This window comes from Gekko japonicus, unplaced genomic scaffold (genome assembly GCF_001447785.1).
Source record: "Gekko japonicus isolate JY-2015 unplaced genomic scaffold, Gekko_japonicus_V1.1 scaffold8, whole genome shotgun sequence".
Lineage (NCBI taxonomy): Eukaryota > Metazoa > Chordata > Lepidosauria > Squamata > Gekkonidae > Gekko > Gekko japonicus.
Window position 1 is genome coordinate 1,339,625 of NW_015167057.1, and position 22,963 is coordinate 1,362,587.

General features: G+C 50.5%; 1 protein-coding gene and 1 non-coding gene across 2 annotated transcripts in view; one reads left to right on the forward strand and one right to left on the reverse strand.

The window, feature by feature from the left end:
- The window catches only part of KCNH4 (potassium channel, voltage gated eag related subfamily H, member 4), a 108,237-nt gene extending 92,916 nt beyond the window's left edge, over nucleotides 1–15,321 (forward strand). Inside the window, exons 14-16 of the mRNA XM_015412422.1 lie at nucleotides 3,339–3,445; nucleotides 6,118–6,194; nucleotides 14,758–15,321. Of these exons, the coding sequence (XP_015267908.1) occupies nucleotides 3,339–3,445; nucleotides 6,118–6,194; nucleotides 14,758–15,321 (748 nt within the window). The remainder of the gene's footprint in view (nucleotides 1–3,338; nucleotides 3,446–6,117; nucleotides 6,195–14,757) is intronic.
- TRNAG-GCC lies at nucleotides 6,777–6,848 on the reverse strand. Its single transcript has one exon. It is a non-coding gene; the product is annotated as a tRNA-Gly (tRNA).
- Nucleotides 15,322–22,963: the final 7,642 nt, after the last annotated feature.

The window sequence follows — 22,963 nt, forward strand, 5'->3', positions numbered from 1 at the left end:
CCCCCCCCCCACAATAGCTAGCAATCCAAAACAGTCCCGTAGAGCCTGAGTGGTGGGTGTTGCCTTCTGACACACATCTGGTGATGTCAGGGTGTGTGGCATATGCAAATGAGTTATGCTAATGAGCTCCTGCACCTCTTTTTCTACTAAATGACCCCTGTAGATGGCCATCTGACAGCAATGCTGATTCTGTGACCTTAGGCAGATCACGAGAAGGGAGGGCAGGAAGGCTTGCCTCAGTGCTGACTTCTCATGGCCCGGGATATGCCAGTCACCACTTTGGGGTCAGGAAGCAGTTTTCTCCAGGCCAGTTTGGCCAGGGATTCAAGAGGGTTTTTTTGCCATCTTCTGGGCATGGAGCAGGGGTCAATGGGGGTGTAGGGGGGAGGCATTTGTGAATTTCCTGCATTTTGCAGGTGGTTGGACTAGATGACCCTGGAGGTCCCTTCCAACTCTATGATTCTAACCCTAGGAAGTAGGTCAGGCTGACTGGCCCAAGGTCACCTGGCAATATTCCATGCCTGAGTGGTGGTGCAAACTAGGATCCCCCCATAGTGCTGTTCCTAGCATGGCCCTTGCAGTGCATGTCTCCCCGTCTTCATGGTGGATACGGGGAGGATGTGAGGGAAACGCAGCATATTGTTTGGCCCTATTCTGTCAGTCTGGGCTGGAGCCTGACCTGGGGGGCGTCCTGGTCTTGACGGCCGCGGCCCCTTGTGGTGAGCCACTCCAGGATGCAGACTAGAGGATGGGTGTCATTCCGGGTGGCCGCCATGTATGCTGCTGCCCTCGCTGAGTCAAAATGTTGACTCCCCTCCTGCCCCTCTGCAGAGCAATACAAGACTGGTACATTAAAAGGTGAAGATTTAACTCAGATATTGTTTTCTCTCTGTTTTTCTTTTTAATGTCCATAATTTCTTTTCACAGTCCCTCCATTTACAGCTGGGTCACTGTCCGGGCCACCTGGATAGCCCAGGATAGCCCAACAGGGTTGCCAGTCTCCAGGTGACACCTGGAGATCTCCCACTATTACAGTTGATCTCCAGATGACCAAGGTCAGATTCCCTGGAGAAAATGGCTGCTTTGGAGGGTGGGCTCTTTGGCATTCTACCTCAAAGATGTCCCTCCCCTACCCAAATCCCACCCACCCCAAGTCCCCAAGTATTTCCCAACCCAGAATCTCGGAAGCTAAAGCAGGTATTTGGATGGGAGACCTCCAAGGAATACCAGGGTCCTGGAATAATAGGTAGTCAATGGCAAAACCACCTCTGAATGTCTCTTTCCTTAAAAACCCTACAGGGCTGCCATAAGTTAAAGGTGACTTGACGGCAGTTTCCGCCACCACCTTTGTCCCGGCATCTGGAGACTGGAATGCAGGGCCAGTAGCTGCCTCTGTGCACTTCCACCAAAACCACCGGGTCTCTTTTTAAGATAAATTACATGTCTGAAGCATGTGCCCTTGCGATAGAGATCGTGTGGTCTAGCAGTAGGGTTGCCAGGTCCAGGTTGGGAAATAACTAGAGATTTTGTGGGTGGAGCCAGAGGAGGGTGGGGTTGGGGGAGGGGAGGGACTTCAGTGGGGTATGATGCCATGGAGTCCACCTTCCAAAGTGGCCATTTTCCGGAAGTGACACAATCGTGTCGCGCACGTTGTGGGCGGGGCCACAATCATCCGAGGGAAAATCATAGAGTTTTCCCTCGGATGATAGAGCGTCCCCCCGCAACGTGCCCGATGCGATTGCGTCACCTCCGGGCACGTCACACACGCTGGGCACATCACGTGCTTTGGGGGTGGGGTCCCTGCCGGTGGCCCAATCCCTGCCAGCGGGGAACGGGCCTCTCAGGTGGGGATTTTCCCACCCCCCAGGGGGACTTGGCAACCCTAGCTCACATCCTGGCTGGCAGCTGGTTCTGCCCTCATACTAACAATCCTAGGGGGATCTACCCCAGGACCCCATCCAACTGTAAACTAAATTCCTCTGTGCCAAGCACCGTTGGCATACCTACGGATCTGTCCTTAGTGATTTGTGCTTCCAGGGCACAGGGTGTGATTTTCACAGCAAGCTTGAGACCCAGCACTTCCCATTTTAGAAATTAAGTGCAAGGCAGCTGTACGTGCACACAAAACCCACTGATACTTAAGTATGTGAAGCTGCGATATATGGGTGGTCCTTCTGACTCAGCACTGTCTATACCCAGTGGCAAAGAAGGGTAATCAGGCCAAGAAGGGGTTTTTCCTCCCTTCCTTTCTAGCTCTCTTACCTGAGATTTGCTTCTAACTACAAAGGCCGGGGCTTGAGCTAGGGGATCATTTGAATTTTCTGCCTCAAAATATCTTGGACTGGCTTTCTTCTGTGCTGGATCCTTGCTGGTTTGAACAAATTTGGCCAGCTTAACATTTGCTTTTTTTAAAAAAAGTTGTCTGGTTTTAATGACGCAAAGTATTATTTTGTACTGCATGAAGAAATATTTCCGGGGCGCTGATATAAAAACCTGCAATAACTTCCCGTGGTTGGATAATCAACACCAGTTATGGCTCTTTCACACTAATTGAATAACACACTTTCAATCCACTTTTGATGCCCTTTGCAAACTGGTTTTTACTGGGTGAAAGAGCAAAATCCACTTGCAAACAACTGCTAAAGTGCATTGAAAGTGGACTGAAAGTGCTTTATTCGGTGTGAGTGAATGACTTCCAAATGTGCATTGCCTGCACTGAAAGATGCGTGTCTGTCTAGCGCTTAATCTCTTAAAGGGAAATTGTGCCAGAGCTCAAAGTGGCTGAACGGTCACACCTTCTGACCTGGAAGGTCCCCTCCTCTAATTTCAGATCAATGGTTGGCTCCTCTTGCTGGTGAGACGTCTGCATTCTGCACATGCCCAGACGCACTCTTTTAAAACCACCAGTGTACATCAGTTACCTTGCTGGATCAAATCACAAGTGTATCAGATATGGTTCTCTGTCTCCAGCAGTAGCCAGCCAGATGCCCGGAGAAAGCACACAAATGAGGAATGATGTTCTTGGCTAATGGCCATTGTTAGACCTACCCAGCGAGAGCCAGCGTGGTGTAGTAGTGAAGAGCGGCGGACTCTTTTGGAGAACCAAGTTTGATTCCCCCACTCCTCCGCATGAAACCCGCTGGGTGACCTTGCACCAGTCACAGTTCTCTTAGGACTCTCTCATCCCCACCAAGCTCACAGGGTGACTGTTGGAGGGAGAGAAAGATGATTGTAAGCCGCTTTGAGACTCCTTTGGCTAGAGAAAAGCAGGGTATAAAAATGTTCTTCTTCTTCCCTTCCATTTTTCAAACCTCTGGTTTACTAATCCATCTCCTCAGAGTCGTCGATGGAATTGAAGATGATGGTGGGGCATCGGAATCGCAAACCTTTAGTTTCAACATGGACCAGACCCCACAGAGCTCAGCCCAAGAGCATGCAGTGTCAGGTACCCATGACGACGGAGGCCAAGTGGTCCTTCTACCTGTCTTGATGGGAGCCGAGAGCCACTTAGCCACTAACCATCAACGCTCATTTTTTTTAAATACCTTCTGTAGACCAAAAGCTATCTTCACTTAGTTTTAGAAGTACCAGCTGAGCATCAGAGCTCATTAAGAAGCTTTTACGTTAACGAAAAGGGTGGCGATCTCTTTACCAGGCCCACTGAAATAATAGGTCTGTCGTCACAGCTGACCTTCTGAAGGTGCGGAGAGCGGTCAAGGGATGTCAGATGTTGTAGCCAAGCAGGTATCGGCTTTCTGAGCAAGTGGATGGGAGACCCTGCAGATTCACATAACAACAGCAGACTCTGTATATGTAATAAATAATTATAAGGGTTGTGGGTTTTTTAAAAAAATCACAATAGTTGTATATGGGAGAGGCAAAATAAATGGGGCTGATAGGAAAGACCCACTGAGCTTTTAAAAAATTTACTATGTGTTTTAAGGGGTGTTTGCAACACTCATGGAGGAGAGCTCTCTGACCCGGGATGATTAGCCATGATTTTTTTAAAAAAGGAGTCCAGTGGTACCTTAAACACTAACCAAACTTCCTGTCGCTTAAGCTTCCATGAAAGTTTATGTAGGAATATTTTTGTAGGGTTTTAAAGAGCCGCTGGACCACATTTAATTTCATTGTTATGGACACAACTGGCCACCCGCCTGGAATTATTAGCAGCAATGACTGTCATGAAATCTCCATGTTCAGAGGCAGTATACCTCTGAATACCAGTTGTTGAGGGGGCACCAGGTAAAGGGTTGCAGGCAGCGTAGGTGGATGTGAGCATGGGCAGTGAGAGATATTGCGGGCAAGCGGGGGAAGGTAGGATTGTCAGGTCCCCCCAGTTGGGGGGGGGGGTTTAGAGATGCCAGATCCAGGTTAGGAAACTCCTGGAGATTTTGGGGTGGAGCCTGTGGAGGACAGGGACCTCAGTGAGGTGCAATGTCACAGAGTCCACCTTCCAAAGCATCCATTTTCTCCAGGGGAACTGATGAGCTGTAATTCCAGGGGAATTCCTAGGTTCCACCTAGAGACCAGCATCCCTCCTTAAGTCTCCAGCGCTTCTGACTGTGTGAATAGGTGCCCCTGGAATTTCTTAATGGGGGAGAGCCAGGGGTCATTTCCTGCAGGAGCGCACAGGAGCGGAGCTCCAGCAGTAAAGAGCCCAGGGGGTGGGCACATGCAACAAGCCCCACCCCCTGCTCCTAGCAGCCCTCAGTCAGAGCAAGAAGCAGCCAGGTAAGCTGAAGAGCCCCCGTCCTCCGGTCCAAAACAGTCCAGTGGCACCTTTAAGACCAAGTTTTATTCAGGTACAAGCCCCCCCTCCTCTGCGAGAACAGATCTGCACGTTCCCCCCTCCCCCCAATAGCTAGCAATCCAAAACAGTCCAGTGGGGCCTGAGCAGTGGGTGTTGCCTTCTGACACACTTCTGGTGATCTCAGGGGGTGTGGTATATGCAAATAAGTTATGCTAATGCGTTATGCTAATGAGCTCCTGCACCTCTTTTTCTACAAAATGACCCCGAGAGCAGAGAGTGTAAAACCACAGGAATGGATCATCATAGTGAGTGAAGGGGCTGGCTTTGGGGCCTCCTTGACGTGTGAATTGCTCATGATGCCCTACAATGGGCGGTGGAAGAATTAATTGTGGAGGGAAAGGTGTATGCAAATATGTCTGATCTGCATAATGCACATGTTGTACAATCAGCTTTTCTTTATGCAGAACTGGGCCTAGTTCTCACAAAGGCTGCAAAAACTTGGGTAGATCCAGACTAAATTTTCCAGTGGCAGAATGAATCTTTCTCATCTTCCTTCTCCCACTGAGCTGCACAAAATGCTGCTCCTGGTGGATGGGAGACCCTGAGGAATGACGTGAGGGGGGTCTGCAGTGGGAACAGGGAATTGATGGAAATTGCCAGCTTAGTCTGGATCCAACCCTTTGTCTAAACTGTAGCGGTTCTGACTGCAGGTCGCAGGCCCAAATGCTCCTCCATTCAAAAAAGAATTCCCATTGCACGGAAAACTGCTTATCAAAAAGAAGGGTTCTAATCTGTCCTTCACCCTGACATGCTGACCTTCTGCATCAGGGGATTTGTTTGTATGGAGAAACATTCAGTCTTGCGAACCCAGACTTCCATCAGAAGTAGTACAGCCCAGGGGTCATTTCGTAGAAAAAGAGGAGCAGGAGCTCATTAGCATAACTCATTTGCATATGCCACACCCCCTGACATCACCGGACGTGTGTCAGAAGGTAACACCCACCGCTCAGGCTCCACTAGACTGTTTTGGATTGCTAGCTATTGGGGGGGGGGATGGACATGCAGATCTGCCCTGAAGGCGGGCCGGGGGGGGGGCTCTGCAATTTACCTGGCTGCTTCTTGCTCTGACTGAGGGCTGCTGGGAGCAGGGGGTGGGGCTTGTTGCATGTGCCCGCCCCCTGGGCTCTTTACTGCCGGAGCTCCGCTCCTGTGCGCTCCTGCAGGAAATGACCCCTGGTACAGCCCATACAGAAGTTTGCCATTTCAGTGGCACCTTACCCTTTGAATTAGAGCTAGTTTGGTGTAGTGGTAGGGCAATCTCTCTCTCTCATCATCCCCCCCCCCATCCTTCGATTTCTTTGCAGGGATGGAACCAGCCAACCTGGTACTAGCTGCAGAATCCGAGGAGATAAAGCAGAGCATCAGGAAGCTCAATCAAGAGGTGAGATCCAGAATTAATTTGTTGTAGGGCTCACTGGGGCTTCCCCCTTGGGTTTTTCAGTGCCAGGCGTAGAAAATAAAAAAGTTAAGAAGCTCTAGAAAATAAAAAGTTAAGAAGTCACAGTGTCTCTGAGTAGGTGCCAAGTACCTTTCCATTCTCAGAGAGTAGCTTTGGGACGCAGAAGCCTTGTTCACAAGTTACAGTGAATGCATTTCCAATCTCCGTGCACTTGATTTTTCCTTACCTGTGCGTGGAGTAATTCTCACATTACATTCAGGGCAGGTACAACTCAATATGTGATTGAAACCACACATATATCCAGGTAGGGGCCCCCAGTTTCATTTGTAAAGAGAATGCGTGTTGGCTGTTACAAACTGGTGTGTACACACGTACAGGTAGTCTGTATGTGTGTTCACTGTAACGTGAACAGGGATTGAGAGCCCATGAACACATGAAACTGCCTTATACAGAATCAGACCATCGGTCTATCAAAGTCAGTATTGTCTCTGCTCAGACTAGCAGCAGCTCTCCAGGGTCTCGGGCAGAGGTCCTTCCCATCACCTACTGCCCAGTCCTTTTACCTGGAGATACCAGGGATTGAACCTGGGACCTTCTCCGTGGCAAGCAGATGCTCTACCACTGAGCCATTGTTCCTCCCATGTGGTGTCATGATCAGGGTGTTGGACGAGGATCTTGGAGACCCAGGTTTGTAATCTCCACTCTGCTAGGGAAGCCTGATAGGTGACCTTGGGCCAGTCGCCCACTCTTAACCTAACTTCCTCACAGGGCAGTAGTTGTGAGGGGGGAAATAAAGGAGGGAAGAATGCTTTATTTTGTTTACTTCATTTATACCCTCTCTTTCTCTCTAACAGGGACCCAAAGTGGCTTACATCATTCTCCTCTCCTCTGTTTTAGCCTGAGAGGATGTGACTGGCCCAAAGTTGTGCAGCATCCTTCCCTGGCGGGTGTTGTGAGTGACTTTGGGTACCCGATGGGGAGAAAAATGGGGTATAAAGAGCTAAACCAGTAATCAAAGTACATAAATCCAGGAGGGGGGGAGGCAGGAAGCTGCCTTGTATCCCTCCACCGTACTTGGATAAGCTTTGCTGAAAATCTCCTCCCCCAAAGAACACTGGTATTGAATTTTAATGTCATTCGTATGATTTTTTTTTTAAATTCCTGTGGGCCACTTTGGGAACAAATTCTGACAGAAAAGTGGAACAAGGATATGATGTAGGATCAATGAAACGTGGTGACCTCTCTGTATTGGGGATTCAGAGTCAAGTGATATTTCCAGACAGAACTGGGGGCCAAGCATAACTAAGTGCTGGTGGGACCGTGTCTTTTGGCTAAACGTTGGCCACTGAAGGTCCTTCCCTTCCTATTCCCGCCCCTCCGAAATGTAGAGAAAGGTGTTTCCAATGCCTGCTTTGTTTTGTGATATGGTGGCTTTGTTTCTGTCTCTTGGGGGGGGGGATGAAACAGGCAGCTCCCCTCCCCCCAAAAAAAGATGTGTATCCTTGGTGTTGGCGTTTCTGACTCAGGGTGTCAGGGTTTAAAATTAGCACAGGGCTGGTGACAATTTCATAGCAACAAAGCCAGCCTTCTCCTCTAATCCCCCCCCCCGCCTCTGTGCTCTTTTCCTTTCGTCTCTGAGGGGGGCTCCGTTTAGGCTGAACATCCTCCACTCTTCCCCCACCCCCATTCCCAGTCAACGGCTTCTTGAATGTCTCACAGATGTTGAAATGGATCATAGCAGAAAGAAGTCTAGGCCCAGGGAACCAGTGGGGGTCTAGCGGCTAGTGTCATACTGTGATCTGAGAGGCCCTGGTTCGAATTCCCCACTCTGCTTTGGAAGCTTGCTGGGTGATCTTGAGCCATTCGTGCGCTGTCAGACTAGCCTTCCTCACAGGTAGGGTTGCCAGCCTCCATATGGCACCTGGAGATCTCCCGCAATTATAATTTATCTCCAGACGGCAGAGGTCAGTTCCCCTGGAGAAGATGGCTGCTTTGGAGGGAGGCCTCTATGGCACTTGGAATTTTTGGCCATTGTGTGACAGAGTGTTGGACTGGATGGGCCATTGGCCTGACCCGACATTGGCTTCTCTTATGAGGCCCCGCCCCTCAACCAGGCTCCACCCACCAGATCTCCAGCTATTTCCCAATCCAGAGCTGGCAACTCTACAGTGGGTTGTTTGTGTGAGTATAAAATAGAGGTTTGTGGAGAATGACGTAAGTTGCTTTGGGTTACCACAGGGGAGAAAAGCAGGGTACAAATGGAGTAAGCAAATACTAGGGGGTGTGCATCCGGGTCTACTCGAACCAAAAATATACTCGAAAGACATCTTATTGGTATTTTCCGGGTATATTTCGGCTTCCCAAATGTATCCGGGATTTTTCAGGAGAACCGGGGGGGAAATCCCCAAAAAATCCCGGGAATTCGGGAATTACTGTATTCGGGAATTACTGGCAAAACTGGGCTGCCCAGCAGAGCCTGCAGGGAGAGTTCTCCCTTCAGGATCAGCTCATGGACCGGCTTCCAAGTGGGCTCTGTTGGGCAGTCCGGTTTAAAGGGACTGCCCCAAAGAACCCCAGCTGAGATGCTTCTTAGGTGTTTTTAGTGGCTTTGCCACTGCTTTTCCCCCTCTGTGTTTTTCGGTTCAGGTCTAGAGAGACAGTTTGGTGTTGTGGTTAAGGGTGCAGATTTTAATCCGGGAGAACCAGGCTTGATTCCCCACTTCTCCACATGCAGCTGCTGGTGTGACCTTGGGTCAGTCATAAGTTCTTTCAGAGCTGTTCTCTCAAGGGCAGTTCTTGAGAGAGCTCTCTCAGCCCCACCTACCTCAATGGGTGTCTGTTGTGGGGAAGGGAAGGGAAAGGGATTGTAAGCCACTCTGAGACTCCTTCGGGTAGTGAAGGGCAGGGTATAAATCCAATCTCTTCTTTTCCTCTTCTTCTTCTTCTTCTATTGGACCTGAAAAAATTCAGGATATCTGAAAAATCCTGGATCCGAATACTTTACCAGTATTGGGATCCGTTGGTTTTTTTTCAAAAATCCCACATTTTTTTCCAGTCCAACAGACCCAAACCGAAAAATGCTGAGGAAGAAAAATTCTACACCCCTAATAAATACATTTGCCATAGCCATAAAGTATGGCTGGCTATTCATGTTGGATCTCTGAAACAAGGCATTGTTTATAGCTGTGTCAGTCCAAAATAATTTTTTTTTAAAAAACCAAAAACACAATCCATGTTTTTCTTCCCCTCAATTTTCTTTTTGTAATGTCTGGTCCGCTGAAGAGTCCTGGTGAGTTCCAAAGCTACCACACTGTCATGGGTTGGTCCTAATAAAAGGTATGATGTGGATTGTGATCTTGCTTTTTTGGGATCTGAAAACAGCGCCACTGATACAAATCCCCCTTTCGCTGTTTCAGTAGCATGTTTCTGTCTATCTAAAAATTACATTATTATCCAGCCTTTCCTCCGAGAAGCTCAGGGGCAGCATATGTGGTTCTCCTTTCCACATTGTATCCTCACGACAACCTCATGAGGTAGGTTAGACTGAGAATGAGTGACTCGCCCAAGGAACCCACCCACTGAGCCTCATAGCAGAATATGAACACGGGTCTTTCTAGGCTGGCGGTCTAATACTGCATCACGCTCACTCTCTCATGCTGTCTTCTCCTCAGGGTACAGGAGAGTTGAAAAAACCGGGAAGGTGATCACAGTCCTCATGTGGCAGGAGAACTGCGCCACACTGCATGGCCTCCCCTGCCAGAGGGGGAAAGTGAGTGGCTGAAGTCTGGTACGGCAGCCTCAGGGGTGACTCGCGTGTTATAAAGCCCTCATGGCTGCCAGTCATATTTCTGCCAGATGTGTACTGGGAGTTAGTTCTCCACAGGGAATCTGATTCCCAGGCACATACCAGCTTGATCCAGATCAGAACCAGAGCGTGTAGGGAGAAGGGGCTTAACCCCTCCCCTCCACTGTTTCCCAAACTGCCTCAGGGAGCCGCTACGTGTCCCAGTGGGGAGGCTTATGTTTATTTATTCACACAAGCACATGAAGCTGCCTTATCCTCAACCAGACCCTTGGTCCATTCAATGTCAGTCAGCTAAGACTGGCAGCGGCTCTCCAGGGTCTCAGGCAGAGGGTCTTTCATATCACCTACTGTCTGGCTTTTTTACAGTTTGGTGTAGTGGTTAAGTGTGCACAGATGCTAATCTGGGAGAACCAGGTTTGATTCCCCACTCCTCCACTTGCACCTGGCCGGATGACCTTGGGCAAGCCGTAGTTCTGATAAGAGCTGTTCTTGAAAAAGAACTGTTTCTGTCAAAGCTCTCTCAGCCCCACCTACCTCACAGGGCGTCTGTTGTGGGGAGGGAAAGGGAAAGGAGTTTGTAAGCCGCTCTGAGACTCCTTCGGGTAGTGAAGGGCGGGGTATACATGTACGTGTCAGTTTCCCCACTGGCTAAAGTAGCAGCTCCTCCAGTCCATTTCAGGTCTGGAAAATGGCGAGGGAGGGGAGAAGATTTGACCTCTTTCTCCACTCCTTATGCTTTGTCCAAATAAATCCTGAGAGCTCCTTTTATCGAAATCACAGCATCTGTTTGAGTGCTTAGTTGATCACCTGTGACAAGTTCTTTCAGAGCTGTTCTCTCAAGAGCAGTCCTCAAAGGAGCCTCTCAGCCCCACCTACCTCACAGGGCGTCTGTTGTGAGGAGGGGAAGGGAAAGGAAACTGTAAGTCACTCTGAGACCCCAGGTGAAAGGTGGGGTATAAGTTGAATCTCCTCCTCCTCTTCTTCTTCTGCTCCTTCTCCTCCCCCTCTCAAGAGGGAGAGATAGGGTTGCCAGCTCTGAGTTGGGAAATACCTGGAGATTTGGGGGTGGAGCCTGAAGGGGGAGGGGCTTGGGAAGGGGAGGGACCTCAGCCGGGTATAACTCCATATGCCCTTTTCAGACAAGCTATGTATTCCATTTCAGGAACTGGTTACGAATGGTTTTTTCCTGTCATTTCAGACAGACTTGTTTTAGTAACTGGCTCCTAACAGAATATATTTACCTGTTCAGACAAACACACTTCTGTCCCGTTTGGGAAGGGTGCCTGAACTAGTGTTGTTGACTCGAACTGCTTTCTTTCCATCTTTAATTCTTCCTACTGCTTCTGAAGCGCTATGGCGTGCTGTGTAAAATGCCATGTAGCGCTTCCTGCAGTGACGTTTTTTCCACGCCCTTTTTCTTCCCACAGGCAATATCCCCCCCCCCCTCTCTCTCTCTCTCTCTCTCTCTCTTACTGTTCTATTGGGAGTGCTATGGTACTGAAGCAGGACCACAAACCAACACCATAGCGACCCCATTGAGATGCCTGTACTCCATTTAAATACACCGATGTTTGCTACTGCTGTCCCCAGGAAACAAGTAGCTGATTGGACAGCGTGTTTAAGCGGGAGATCAGGGGCATAAGTGAATGGTGAGAGAGATGTTTGGTTGATTTTTTAAAAGTTTGCTTTAGAGGAAGTGTAGACTCAGGCACACACACAAGCACACACACCCCATGGTTTGTGGTGATTAAGGAAGGAAGGAAAGCTTCCCGGGTTTCAAAACTGTCCGGTTCCCTCCCCACCCCACCCCACTTGAACTCTGTATCCAGCAGGGGTCATTTCCTGCAGGAACGCACAGCGCAAGGAGCAAGAAGCAGCCAGGTAAGTTGCAGAGCCCCCCCCCCCATCCCACCTTCAGGTACAAGCTCTCCCTCCTCTGCGAGGACAGATCTGCATGTTCCCCCCCAATAGCTACGCAGCAATCCAAAACAGTCCAGTGGAGTGGTGGGTGTTGCCTTCTGACACACTTCCGGTGATGTCAGGGGGTGTGGCATATGCAAATGAGTTGTGCTAATGCGCTCCTGCACCTCTTTTTCTACGAAATGACCCCTGGTATCCAGTGAGGTCCTTGTTTCCAGGTGACAGAAGTAGCAAATGTCAGTGTATCTAAATGGAGTCCAGGAATCTCAGCGGGGTCGCTATGGCACTGATTCGTGATCCTGCTTCAGCGCCATAGCGCTCCCAATAGAACTTTAAAAAAAACCCTCTCAGGAAGATGGTGCACGTGGGGGGGAAATGGTGGGAAAAGAAAGCAGCACAGTTTGAAATGACACACCGCTTCAGAGACAGCTCCTTACCGGAAGGGAAATGCTGTGTGAATCTGCCCTCCCTGTAACGGTAACCGGTTTACTCCCTGACGGGACAATAATGGAAACCATTCAGTTTAGAAAGATAGTGTGAAATCGCTCACAGAGCCCCCCTTCCAAAGCAGCTGTTTTCTCCAGGGGAACTGATCAGCCCTAAAGGAGAGGGAGCAATACTTAATGTGTGAGAGGAGAAGAGCCCCAGGGCTCAGGCTGCTATGGGAAGTCCTGCCGGCAAGCTCTGTTCTTAATTCTGGTTGTGCTCAGTCAGGCATGGTGAAGGCACTCCAAAGTTTGCTGTTAGATGACAGGAACTGCATATTAGTCTTTTTCTTTCAAGAAGAGGCATTGCCTGGAGGAGGTGCTTGGAAAGTGCTTGGGAAGGTGCTTGGGAGAGGAGGGGGGGGAAGTGCCTCTGAGAACTTTCTGATTATCGCAGCAGCCCCAGTCCAATGCTCCCTCTGAGCTGTGGAGTCTTGTGAGCAAAAATTCTACTTTGTGAGCTACAGGCATTAAAGTTGTGAGCGAGCAATTTGGTAGGAAGGGCGGGGTATGAATTGAATTAAATAAATAAATAAATATTGCATAAATTAGTTTGCCCTGGAGCCATCCTTCCTGAGCTAAGACAAAAATGTATGAGCCGGAGGCTACAAAATGGTGAGCCAGCTCACACTAACTCAGCTTAGACGGAACACTGCCCCAGTCCAATCATGCTCATACTGTATTGCATCAAAACCAAACTGTAATACTGCCATAAAACCTTACTAAACTGAGGTCCCTGCCACACGGCAGGGAAAAGGACGCTCGAACTGTGGCTAATGTGAGCCGCAGCAAAGTTGAGATGGCGCGGTGGGATCTCACGGATCCCCCGAGCCGCGGCGCCGTCGCTCCCCGGCACGATCAGATGCTGGGGAGAAAGCGACGGTGGGGAGGGGAGCCTGGCGAACTGCGCATGCTCACACATGCGCAGTTCGGCCAGGAGCGGGGATGCGCTGGCGCAAGGACGCGCCGGCGATCCCAACGTCAGCGTTGCTGCGGCCCTTCGAAAAGAACCACCTCGGTAGGTGGTTCTTTTTTGGTGCAGAGCAGCGCTGGAAGGGCTGGATCAGGGACGGAGACGGTACGCTTCCCAGATGTTGCGGTGGGATCGCGCCCGTTTGCTCCGCCCCCGTTCCGTCCCGTTCCCGGCCCAAAAGGCCCATGTCTTGCAAACAACCTGTCACCTGATAACTTGGGAGAATCACCCCCAAGGGCCTGGATGTGAAAGATTTAGAAAACCATGAGAATAATTGCTTCTTCTTTTTTTTCGTGACAGGCTACGTTGAGCCCCAAAGGGTAGATGTTTTGGGCAGGGGTAGCAGGAGGGCTATTACAGAGAGGATTTATTAGGCTTGGAAACTTTCTGTGGACTTATTTATGAAAGGGTGTCACTGCATTTTATTTGGAAGGTGGGGGGAATGTGCAACAATGGAATTCTCTGCTAAAACCTTGCTGGCCCAACAGGGCCGTAGCTAACCCCTTCCTTGTGGGGGGGCCCTGGGGAAAGGGAGGGGGCCTGGAGTGTGTGCGCGCGCGCGCCGCACACACATGCATCCCCACCTTACCTCTCATCCTCTGCTCCCTGGGGACCCTGCAGCAGGACCCCCTCGCCCGTCTGGGGGGATGGGGTGGGTGGGAGGGAGGGAATTTAACCCTTTACCTCCCATTACTGATTGAAACTGGACTTCCCACAGGGCTAGCATTTTAAACGGTATCCTTTAGAAGCCCATCTTTCCCCCTTTAAAATGCTTAGGACGGCACAGAGAAAGCAGTTTTAACTAACGAAACAGAGCTGGGGGTTGAAGGGTTAAATCCTCTCTACCTTGCCTGCATCGACCCAATCTGAATGGCCTCTGCACACTCACGCAGTTTGCCTTTTATCGACTGATGGAGGTCTGTGTTCTTTACCACACTTGTTTCTGATTCCAAGTGGCTGGATCCCACCAGTACCACTTGTAAGACAGGACACAGAGTGGGGTGTGTTCCGGTAGCATATGAATCAGCTCCTAGGGGTGGATCCAAGCAGCTTTCTCCATCAAGGAACCCAAAGCAGCTGACAATGATATAAATATGCAGTGTAAATAAAGCAGCCGACAAACCGTGGCTTGGGCTGGTCCCGGATTCACCGGGCGGCTCATAGAAAGCCACAGGGTGCAAGCTATGTGCCGAGAGCCCACGGGTTAATAGCCCTTTGGTACTTGGCCTTTGGCTTGGGGCAAAAAAAGGCTTGCACCAAGCTTTATACCTGCAAGAGGGAGGGAAAAGCAGAAGCTCAGCAAAGACCTTCCTCCCAGTCTTCCCTCCCTGCTACCTTTACTTCTTCCCTGATTTTTCCCAGATCAGCCACCTGAACCAGGAAGTCTCCCACCTGAGCCAGGAGCTGCAACTTCTGATGGGCCTCCTTCAGAACCAGCTGACCACTCTGTCCTCTTCCTCCTCCGCCTCCGCTTTCGCCTCGACCCGTCCTCCTAGCAGTGGCCAGACCTCGCCCTCCCTGCCCCCTGTAAGCGGGCAACCAGCACACCAGCCTTCATCTCAGGCCTCGGTTTCCAAGCCGGCGCCCAGCCTTCCCACTTCTGCCAGCACAGACTTTTCCGCCTCCTCCGCCTCCTTGCCTTCTGCCGCCTCCCCGTGCACGGGGCATTGGGGATCCCAGGAGCGGCTGGGTTGCGCCTCCTGTGATCCCGCGGGCCCCTCCCATCAATACCATTCACCTTGGATGGACACCGGACAAGGCAGCCACCGCGGACAGATGGCCAGTATGACTTCTTCTCATTCGAGCTCGCCCGTGCTGTGTCCAGTGACCTCTCTCTCTCCCAGGAACTCTTTCTCAAGCTGCTCGGGACAGGGCTGCCCTCCGTCACACTTCCATTTCCGATCCAGCTCGGAGACCTTCCACTGATGCCAAGAGGCCTCTGGCCACAAACTCCTTCCTTTCGGATATTTGGTGCTCAGGACCCAGCTGAGAAGCCAACCAGACTTGGGGAATGCTGGAGCCCGCAAGGATATTTATTCAGAAAGGAATGGGCGTCCACATCAGGGCACCAGCACCCTGTTTTTCCTGGTCACGATCGGTCGATTTCTTTTCTCACTCCGTAAGGACGAAGGGGAACCCAAATGGAAGATGATTTGATTTTGATATTGGGACCCAAATCCCAGAGTTTGAAAATCTTGATCTTTTTCAAACTTCTTTTGTAAAAGGATGCTTTTAAACAAATGAATGAACAAACACCACCTCAAGATCACAAGTCTTGCTGATATGCTTTGAAGGCCACACAGTTACACATGACGGGTTGGATCCAAACAGTTTTTCTGCTGCTGTGATGAAGGGGGGGGGGGGGGGGATGATGGGACCTGAAGGGACAAAAAGCCATGAAGGATGGGTCTGTACTAGGGAACCAGGAAAACGGCCTTATACTGAATCAGGCCCTTGGTCCATCAGGGTCTCTATTCTGTACTCCGACTGGCAGCGGCTCTCCAGGGCCTCAGGCTGAGGTCCTCCACGTCACCTGCTACCTGACTGTTTTTATTGGGGATGCCACGGATTTAACTTGGAACGCTCTAAATGCCAAGCAGATGTTTTATCACTGAGCCACAGCCCCTCCCCAAATAAGATTGGGTGGGAAAGCTGCCTGGATCCAACCCAGTATTGTGAATTGTGAAGGAAAGGGCTTTGCCGGGATATTTTGGTGCTGGAGGGAGAAAATCTGAACGGGATCCTCCCCTCTTGAGTCACCGTTGAAGGTTGATTCTGCAAGCCTCCTTGAAACTTAGGGTTGCCAGCTCTGGGATGGGAAAGATCTGGAGATTCTGGGGGTGGAGCCTGAGGAGAGGAGGGTTTGGGGAGGGGAGAGACTTCAGTGGGGTAGAATGCCATAGAGTCCGCTTTCTACAATGGCCATTTTCTCCAGGAGAACTGATCTGTCGCCTGGAAGAGAGCCAGCTTGGTGTAGTGGTTAAGTGCACGGACTCTAATCTGGGACAACCGGGTTTGATTCCCCACTCCCCCTCCCCCCACCTGCAGCTGCTGATAACCTTGGAAAAGCCATAGTTCTGTCAGAGATGTCCTTGAAAGAGCAGTTCTCGAAAGAGCTCTCTCAGCCCCACCTACTTCACAGGGTGTCTGTTGTGGGGAGGGGAGGGGAAAGGAGTTTGTAAGCCACTCTGAGACTCCGAGTGAAGGGCGGGGTATAAATCCAATATCTCCTTCTTCTTTTGGAAATCAGTTGTAATAGCAGATCTCCAGCCACCCCCTGGAGGCTGACAACCCTACCCCCTGGGAGCTCCTGGAGGTTTCAGGATGGAGCCTGGGGAGGCCAGGGACCTCAGTGGGGTACAAGGCCATAGTGCCCGCCGTCCAAAGCACCCGTTTTCTCCAGGGGAACCAATCTCTGTAGTCTAGAGATGAGCTGTAATTCCAGGGGATTCCCGCAGGCCCCACCTCAGATCTCCAGGAGTTTCCCAACCTGGAGCTAGCAGCCCTGCCTTCCACCCCATCCTCCACCCATGGCCAGGAGGGACCTGGCAGCCCCACTGCATTTGGGAGGCAGGAAACTACTCTTGTGCACTGGACGCATCGTCCTTTGTGTTGTTTCCTAACAAACAGGAGGATTTTGTAAGGTGCAAATGGGAGGTGAGGCAGCTCCTGCATCGGGTTGCCCCCCCCCTTGGAAAATTCCTGGAAGTTTGGGGGCGGTGCCTGAGGAGGGCAGAGTTGGGGAAGGGAAGGGAACTCAGTGAAGATGAAACTTCAGAGTCTGCCGCCCTCTGAAGCGGCCCTTTCCTCCAGGGGGACTGATCTCCATGGCCTGGAGACTGGTTGTAATTCCAGGAGAACTCCAGTTCCTACCTGGAGGCTGCCAGCCCTGCGAATTCTGCAGGTGGCCTCAAGGCGGTGATCTTAGTGAGGATATTAGTGTGTATTTCTGGAAGCAAATTCAACCGTGGGTCCTTAGCTAGATAGTTTTTTCCTTCAAGTTTGTTTTGGCTCTATCTTTCTCTCTCCTTCCCCCTAAGACTTCCGGACCAGGATCTTCTTCGGGCCACAGCAGCTGCATCTGAAACTTGCTGTACAGCCAAAACTTTATCGTTTTATATTAAATTATTTTTTTTCTCTTTCCTTTTTGTTTTATTTCACGCCTGTGGTATTGAAGACAGTTCTGGGACGTGATTATGCATTCCTGGTTACATGAGACTACAAAAATGTCATTCTGCGGAACATCTGAAAATTAAATAATTTTGTTTTTCTCTCTCTGCCAGCAGTTCTGGAGGGTGGGTGTGCCACCAACAAGGAGAGAAGAGCCCTTTGGATAAACGGGGCAGGTCTGGCCTCATTCTTTTTCCAGTCTAAAGAAAGCAGACAGGCTAATTAGAGAAAGTGTCTCTCTTTCCCCTTTCCCTCCCTGGGGCCGAACAAATCCAACACAACCTTAGTTGCAAACGCTTCCTTAATCAAAAGAGTGTATCTCCTGCACCGCGGGGGGGGGGGGGGGGTCAAACTGTAGAATGATAGGAGGACTGACAAAGCCTGTTCAGGGATAAAGGACAGACACTCTGCACCTGGGCAGACAGCCAAGGACCCCTTTACAGACAGGTTCTGGTCAGTGTTCCCTCTAAGATGAGTTAGTGTGAGCTAGCTCACAGTTTTTTAGCCTCCAGCTCACCCCATTTTTGTCCTAGCTCAGAAAGGTTGGCTCCAGAGCAAACTTATGCAGTAGCCAAATTGCTCACTCACAGCTTTAATGCCAGTAGCTCATAAAGTAGAAGTTTTGCTCACAAGGGAGTATTGGTTCTGGTAGCTCCTTTTTTGAAACCAGAACCTGACAGGCTTTGGTAACCACAGGTGCACACTGTCCTCAGACTGGAGCTGCTTTCACGACATCTGTGCATACATGCATGCTAACAACCGAAACACCAGCACACTTGTTCTTTACAAACCTCCTGCTTTGGGGTGCCAATCTCCACGTGGCGGCTGGAGATCTGCTAGGATTAAAACTGATCTCCAGGTGAGAGAGATCAGTTCGCCTGGATAAAATGGCCGGTTTGGAAGGTGGACTCTGTGGCATTATGCCCCATTGAAGCCCCTCCCCTCCATGAACCCCGCCCTCCTCAGGCTCCACCCCCCCCCAAAATGCCAGGTATTTTCCAACCCAGAGCTGGCCAACAGCCAGTTAAGGAAATTACACTGGTACCAGACCTGTAAAATCTTTCTAATTGACCTCAAAACTAGCAAGCTAGATTGTTCCATGTTGGGACTGGCAAGCAGAGAGATGTGGTTGGGGAATTAGAACCAGTGCTCATTTCCAGTCGGAACGAGCAGGAACACCGTTCTGGCAGTAACAAGCCCAGCAGCCCCCCCACCTTCCCTGGCTCACATGCCTAGGCAGGCGAGCCGGGGAAGGCCCTGGAAGGAGCGGGGGGGCATTTAAATGCCTCCCTGTGCCTTCCCCAACCCTATGCCTTCCCCAGCCAAGGCTTGGAGAGCCCCCTCCATGGCCCACCTGCCGAGGCGTGCGAGCTGGGAAAGGCCCTGCAAGGAGTGGTGAGGCATTTAAATGCCTTCCTGTGCCCGCTTGCTTAGTTATTAGTTATGCTAATGAGTTATGCTAATGAGCTGCACCTTTTCCCCTACAAAATGACCCCTGATTAGAACTGATGTTGTATTCTTCTCTCCGAACTCTCATGAAGCACAAGAAGGTTGAAATGTGGTTGTAAATCAGATTTCCCGCAAGCCCTTTAATTGATTCAGTAACCCCTGTACAAGAACATTTTAAAAACAGTATCTGTTTTTCACTTACATATACTAGGGTTACCTGGTCTTACCTGGCTTTTAGCAGGGGCCTCCCGGGTCCATCCTGAGATCTTCTTGTGCACGGGTGAAGTGTGCGCACCACAGTGACATCACCAGGAAGTGATGTCATTACACCGGGCATCAACACTCTGGCGCTTTGGCCAAAAACTCTATGGTTACCATAGAATTTCAGCCAAACTGTGAGAGCACTGATGCCCGGTGTGCCTGGCGTGATGATATCATTTCCTGGTGACATCATCGCACCAGTGACGTCTATGTGGGAGGGGGCTATTCAGAGGTGGGGCTTCCCCTGCTGGCCAGTTGGCCGGTGGTGGATTGGAGCCCGCGAAATCGGGGGGAAACTCACCCTGACCAGGGGTCTGGCAAACCTAAGGGCAGGGAAAAGGCTGAAGAGTACTTTCGAGGACATGTGTGAATTTGGCCTATGACTCAATGAGTATTTGGATCTTTGTGCTTATTTATTTACGCTACAGGCTTAAAGTGGTGTAATGGCCAGTCCCCCTTCCTAGGGGAGCCCTAGGATTAATAGTACAGATAAGGATCTGTAAGAGGGAAATCTTTAGCATATTTGTCAGTCTCTAATTTCCAGGCTGGTTGTCACATGCATATTGATCCCATGATAACTACCTTATCTACTGATGAACGGGCACAGCTACAGCTCTACAAATGGGAATTTTATTTATCTTAAACGCAATTCTTGTCAGTGGCGTAGGCTCATGTTTTCAGCAGCTGGTCAGGTGGTACCCATGTTCTCATATGAACCAGGTCCTGATGAGGGGACATTAACCCACCTGCAGGGCCGGCTCACTCACTAGGCGAACTAGGTGTTCGCCTAGAGCACCCCGGCCCTTAGGGGCGCCAAACTGCACCCATCTCCACCAAAAGCACCCCTGCTAGCTCTGACAGGGGCACATGGGGGGTGCGCCAGAAGGGATTCTCGCCTAGGGTGCAAAATATGCTGGGGCCGGCCCTGCACCTGCCCACCTCCAATGGATGTTTCTTTCAGACCCTCTTCCTAACATGGGATCACACCACACGGTATGCTGCTCCCATATCACTATGGGTGCATGAGAAGGGTGACCTCACTGGTGTTCCCTCCAAGCTGAGTTAGTGTGAGCTAGCTCACAGTTTTTTAGCCTCTGGCTCACACCTTTTTGTCTTAGCTCCAGAGCAAACTAACTTATGCAGTAGCTAAATCACTCACTCACAACTTTAATGCCAGTAGCTCACAAAGTATAATTTTTGCTCACAAGACTCCATAGCTTAGTGGGAGCATTGGTCCTCACATTCACGGAATTAGAAAGTCATTCCTGGCTGCTTCCATGCAGATGTTTTGCCTCCCACATGAGCATTTTTTAACGTGTCTAGTGATGATGTTGTACAATTGCCCGCCTTCCAGGTTTCTCCAGCTTTCCCAAACCTGCTTTGGTATGTTCTTTCCAGAAGGGATCATATCAAAGCAGGTTTGGCCATTATGGGCCAAGTTCAGACTGACAATTTGAAGTGCTAGGGAGTTGTGGCAAAGAAGGCCCAGAACAGACCAGGAACGGCTTGTTCGCGGTATTCCCATTCACACTGCAGCGAATGAAGTGGGAGGATACCGTGGAGGAAGCGCAAGGGAGCGTTTTCACTGTCGGCCTACCCCTGGCGGGCTGTTAGCGGCTGTTTCTGCGCTCCACTGCATGCATCTATGTGCATGGGCGCCTGCTGCAGAAATGGCGAGCGGCTATTATTAACAACTGCGGGTTGTTCTCGCCTTAGCAGCGTTTGCGTTCACACGTCAGTCCACTCTACACACGGTTTGCTACCACTTTCACCTGGTACTTTTTAAACTCAGGAGGGAAGCTGCTTGAATATGGCTGGGGGACGCCTGATAGATGTGCCTGTGTGAACCCGCCCCTTTAATCCGCTACTGAAACGCTCCTAAAACGTTTGGCTGCCGGGCCAAACTGCCGGTCTGAACTCGGCCATGGGCTTTCAGATGCTGTCTCCTCTCATTATCCCCTCATGGCCAACCCACCCTGGGCCACCAACAGGCTCTTACCGGATTTTTAAAAACCATGCTCTAGTAATATAGCTGCTACTGATTTTTTTTATTTTATTTTTAAAACTAAGGCAATGTAGGGAAGCTGGAGGAATGGAAGGCCCAAGGGAATGTCAAAGGAAATACAGATAAGCCTCCCCCCACACCATGTGGAGAGCAGGGCTGTAGCTAGGCGGGGCGGTGGGGGCAGCGCCCCTCCCGAATCTACAACGGTCCCCCCCAGTGGGGAGGCAAAGCTGGGAAGACAGGAACGGGGGAGAGAGAGAAAGGCAGGCGAGCTGCCTCTAGGGGGCGTTGGAGAGGTGAATTGGCCCACAACACAACCAAACTCCACCTCTGGAGCGCCAGCGAAGGAGCCAAGGAAGGAGGTAGGGAATCTGGTTTACTTCCTCTTTTGTTGACCTGGCTTGGAACATTTTCAGGTGGGACTTATCAACAGCGTCTCTCGGCTAGGTTTTCATTTCATCGCCTTCTTTCTCATTGGCAGGGAAAGATAAAAGTATGCGGGGTAAGGGGGGGAGGCATCTGGAGTGGTCCGAGGTTAAAGGAAAGGGGGGAAGGGTGTTGATTAGCTCCCAGCATCCCCTCCTGGTGCACAATACCCCACCCTCCCCTCCTAGAAGCACACACACGTCCAGATTTCTCTCCATTGATTCCAACCAGAGCGCCCCCCCATTCACACACGCATTCCATTCCTCTTGCGTTATTCAAGGAGGTTCAAGAGCAGAGAAGCAGGGGCTGGAGGAACACACACACGTTACCACGCATGTTACTGCTGCTATTTTTATTTTATTTTGTTATTTCTGTGATGTCAGAAGTGACATCATGCCCCTCCCCCCATCAAAAATCATCTAAGTTACAGGGCTGGTGGAGAGACGGCTGCTGATGCCTCTGCATTCACAGTGGCAGTGAGTGTCCCACAGGGAATCGTCACCGTGTGGCTACATGCAGCCTTAGAGAGCGCGTGGCACCCACCAACACCAGTGTGGTATAGTGGTTAGGAGCGCAGACTCTAATCTGGGAGAACCGGGTTCTATTCCCCACTCCTCCACATGCAGCTGCTGGCGTGACCTTGGGTCAGTTACAAGTTATTTCAGAGCTGTTCTCTCAGGAGCAGTCCTCAAAAGAGCTCTCTCAGCCCCACCTACCTCACATGGAAAGGAGATTGTAAACCGCTCTGAGACGCCTTCGGGTAGTGAAGGGCGGAGTATAAATCCAATCTCCTCCTCCTCCTCCTCCTTCTCTGGTGCCTGCCAAGTGTGTTTTGAGAGTGGGTGGGGCTAGGTAGGGCTTTTGCCCACAGGAGTTCTAAATGACCACTGGAGATCTGTTCAGCCATGTGGTTCCAAAACCCATTCCTTCAGTAGGAGTAGCTACCACAACAACACAAGGATCTTCACTGCACAACTTCAGCTGTGGGTGTGCAAAAAGGCATTTTGAAAGACTATGTTCGTTCAGTCGTCATTTCTGATTGAAATGTCGAAGAGTTACTAGCCACGCATGACCTCTATCCCTGATGTTTTGTGGTGGGCTCCACCCCCTGTGGCAGACATTTTGCAGCAGCACCCGCCAGCCTGCGTCCGAATTCCAAAGCGGCCTGGCAGGATCGAAAAGGTTTGGGATCCCTGACCTAGGAAGTCAGTAGAGTTCAGTTCCAATGGGTTTTTGTTTAGGATTGTAGGTTTAGAA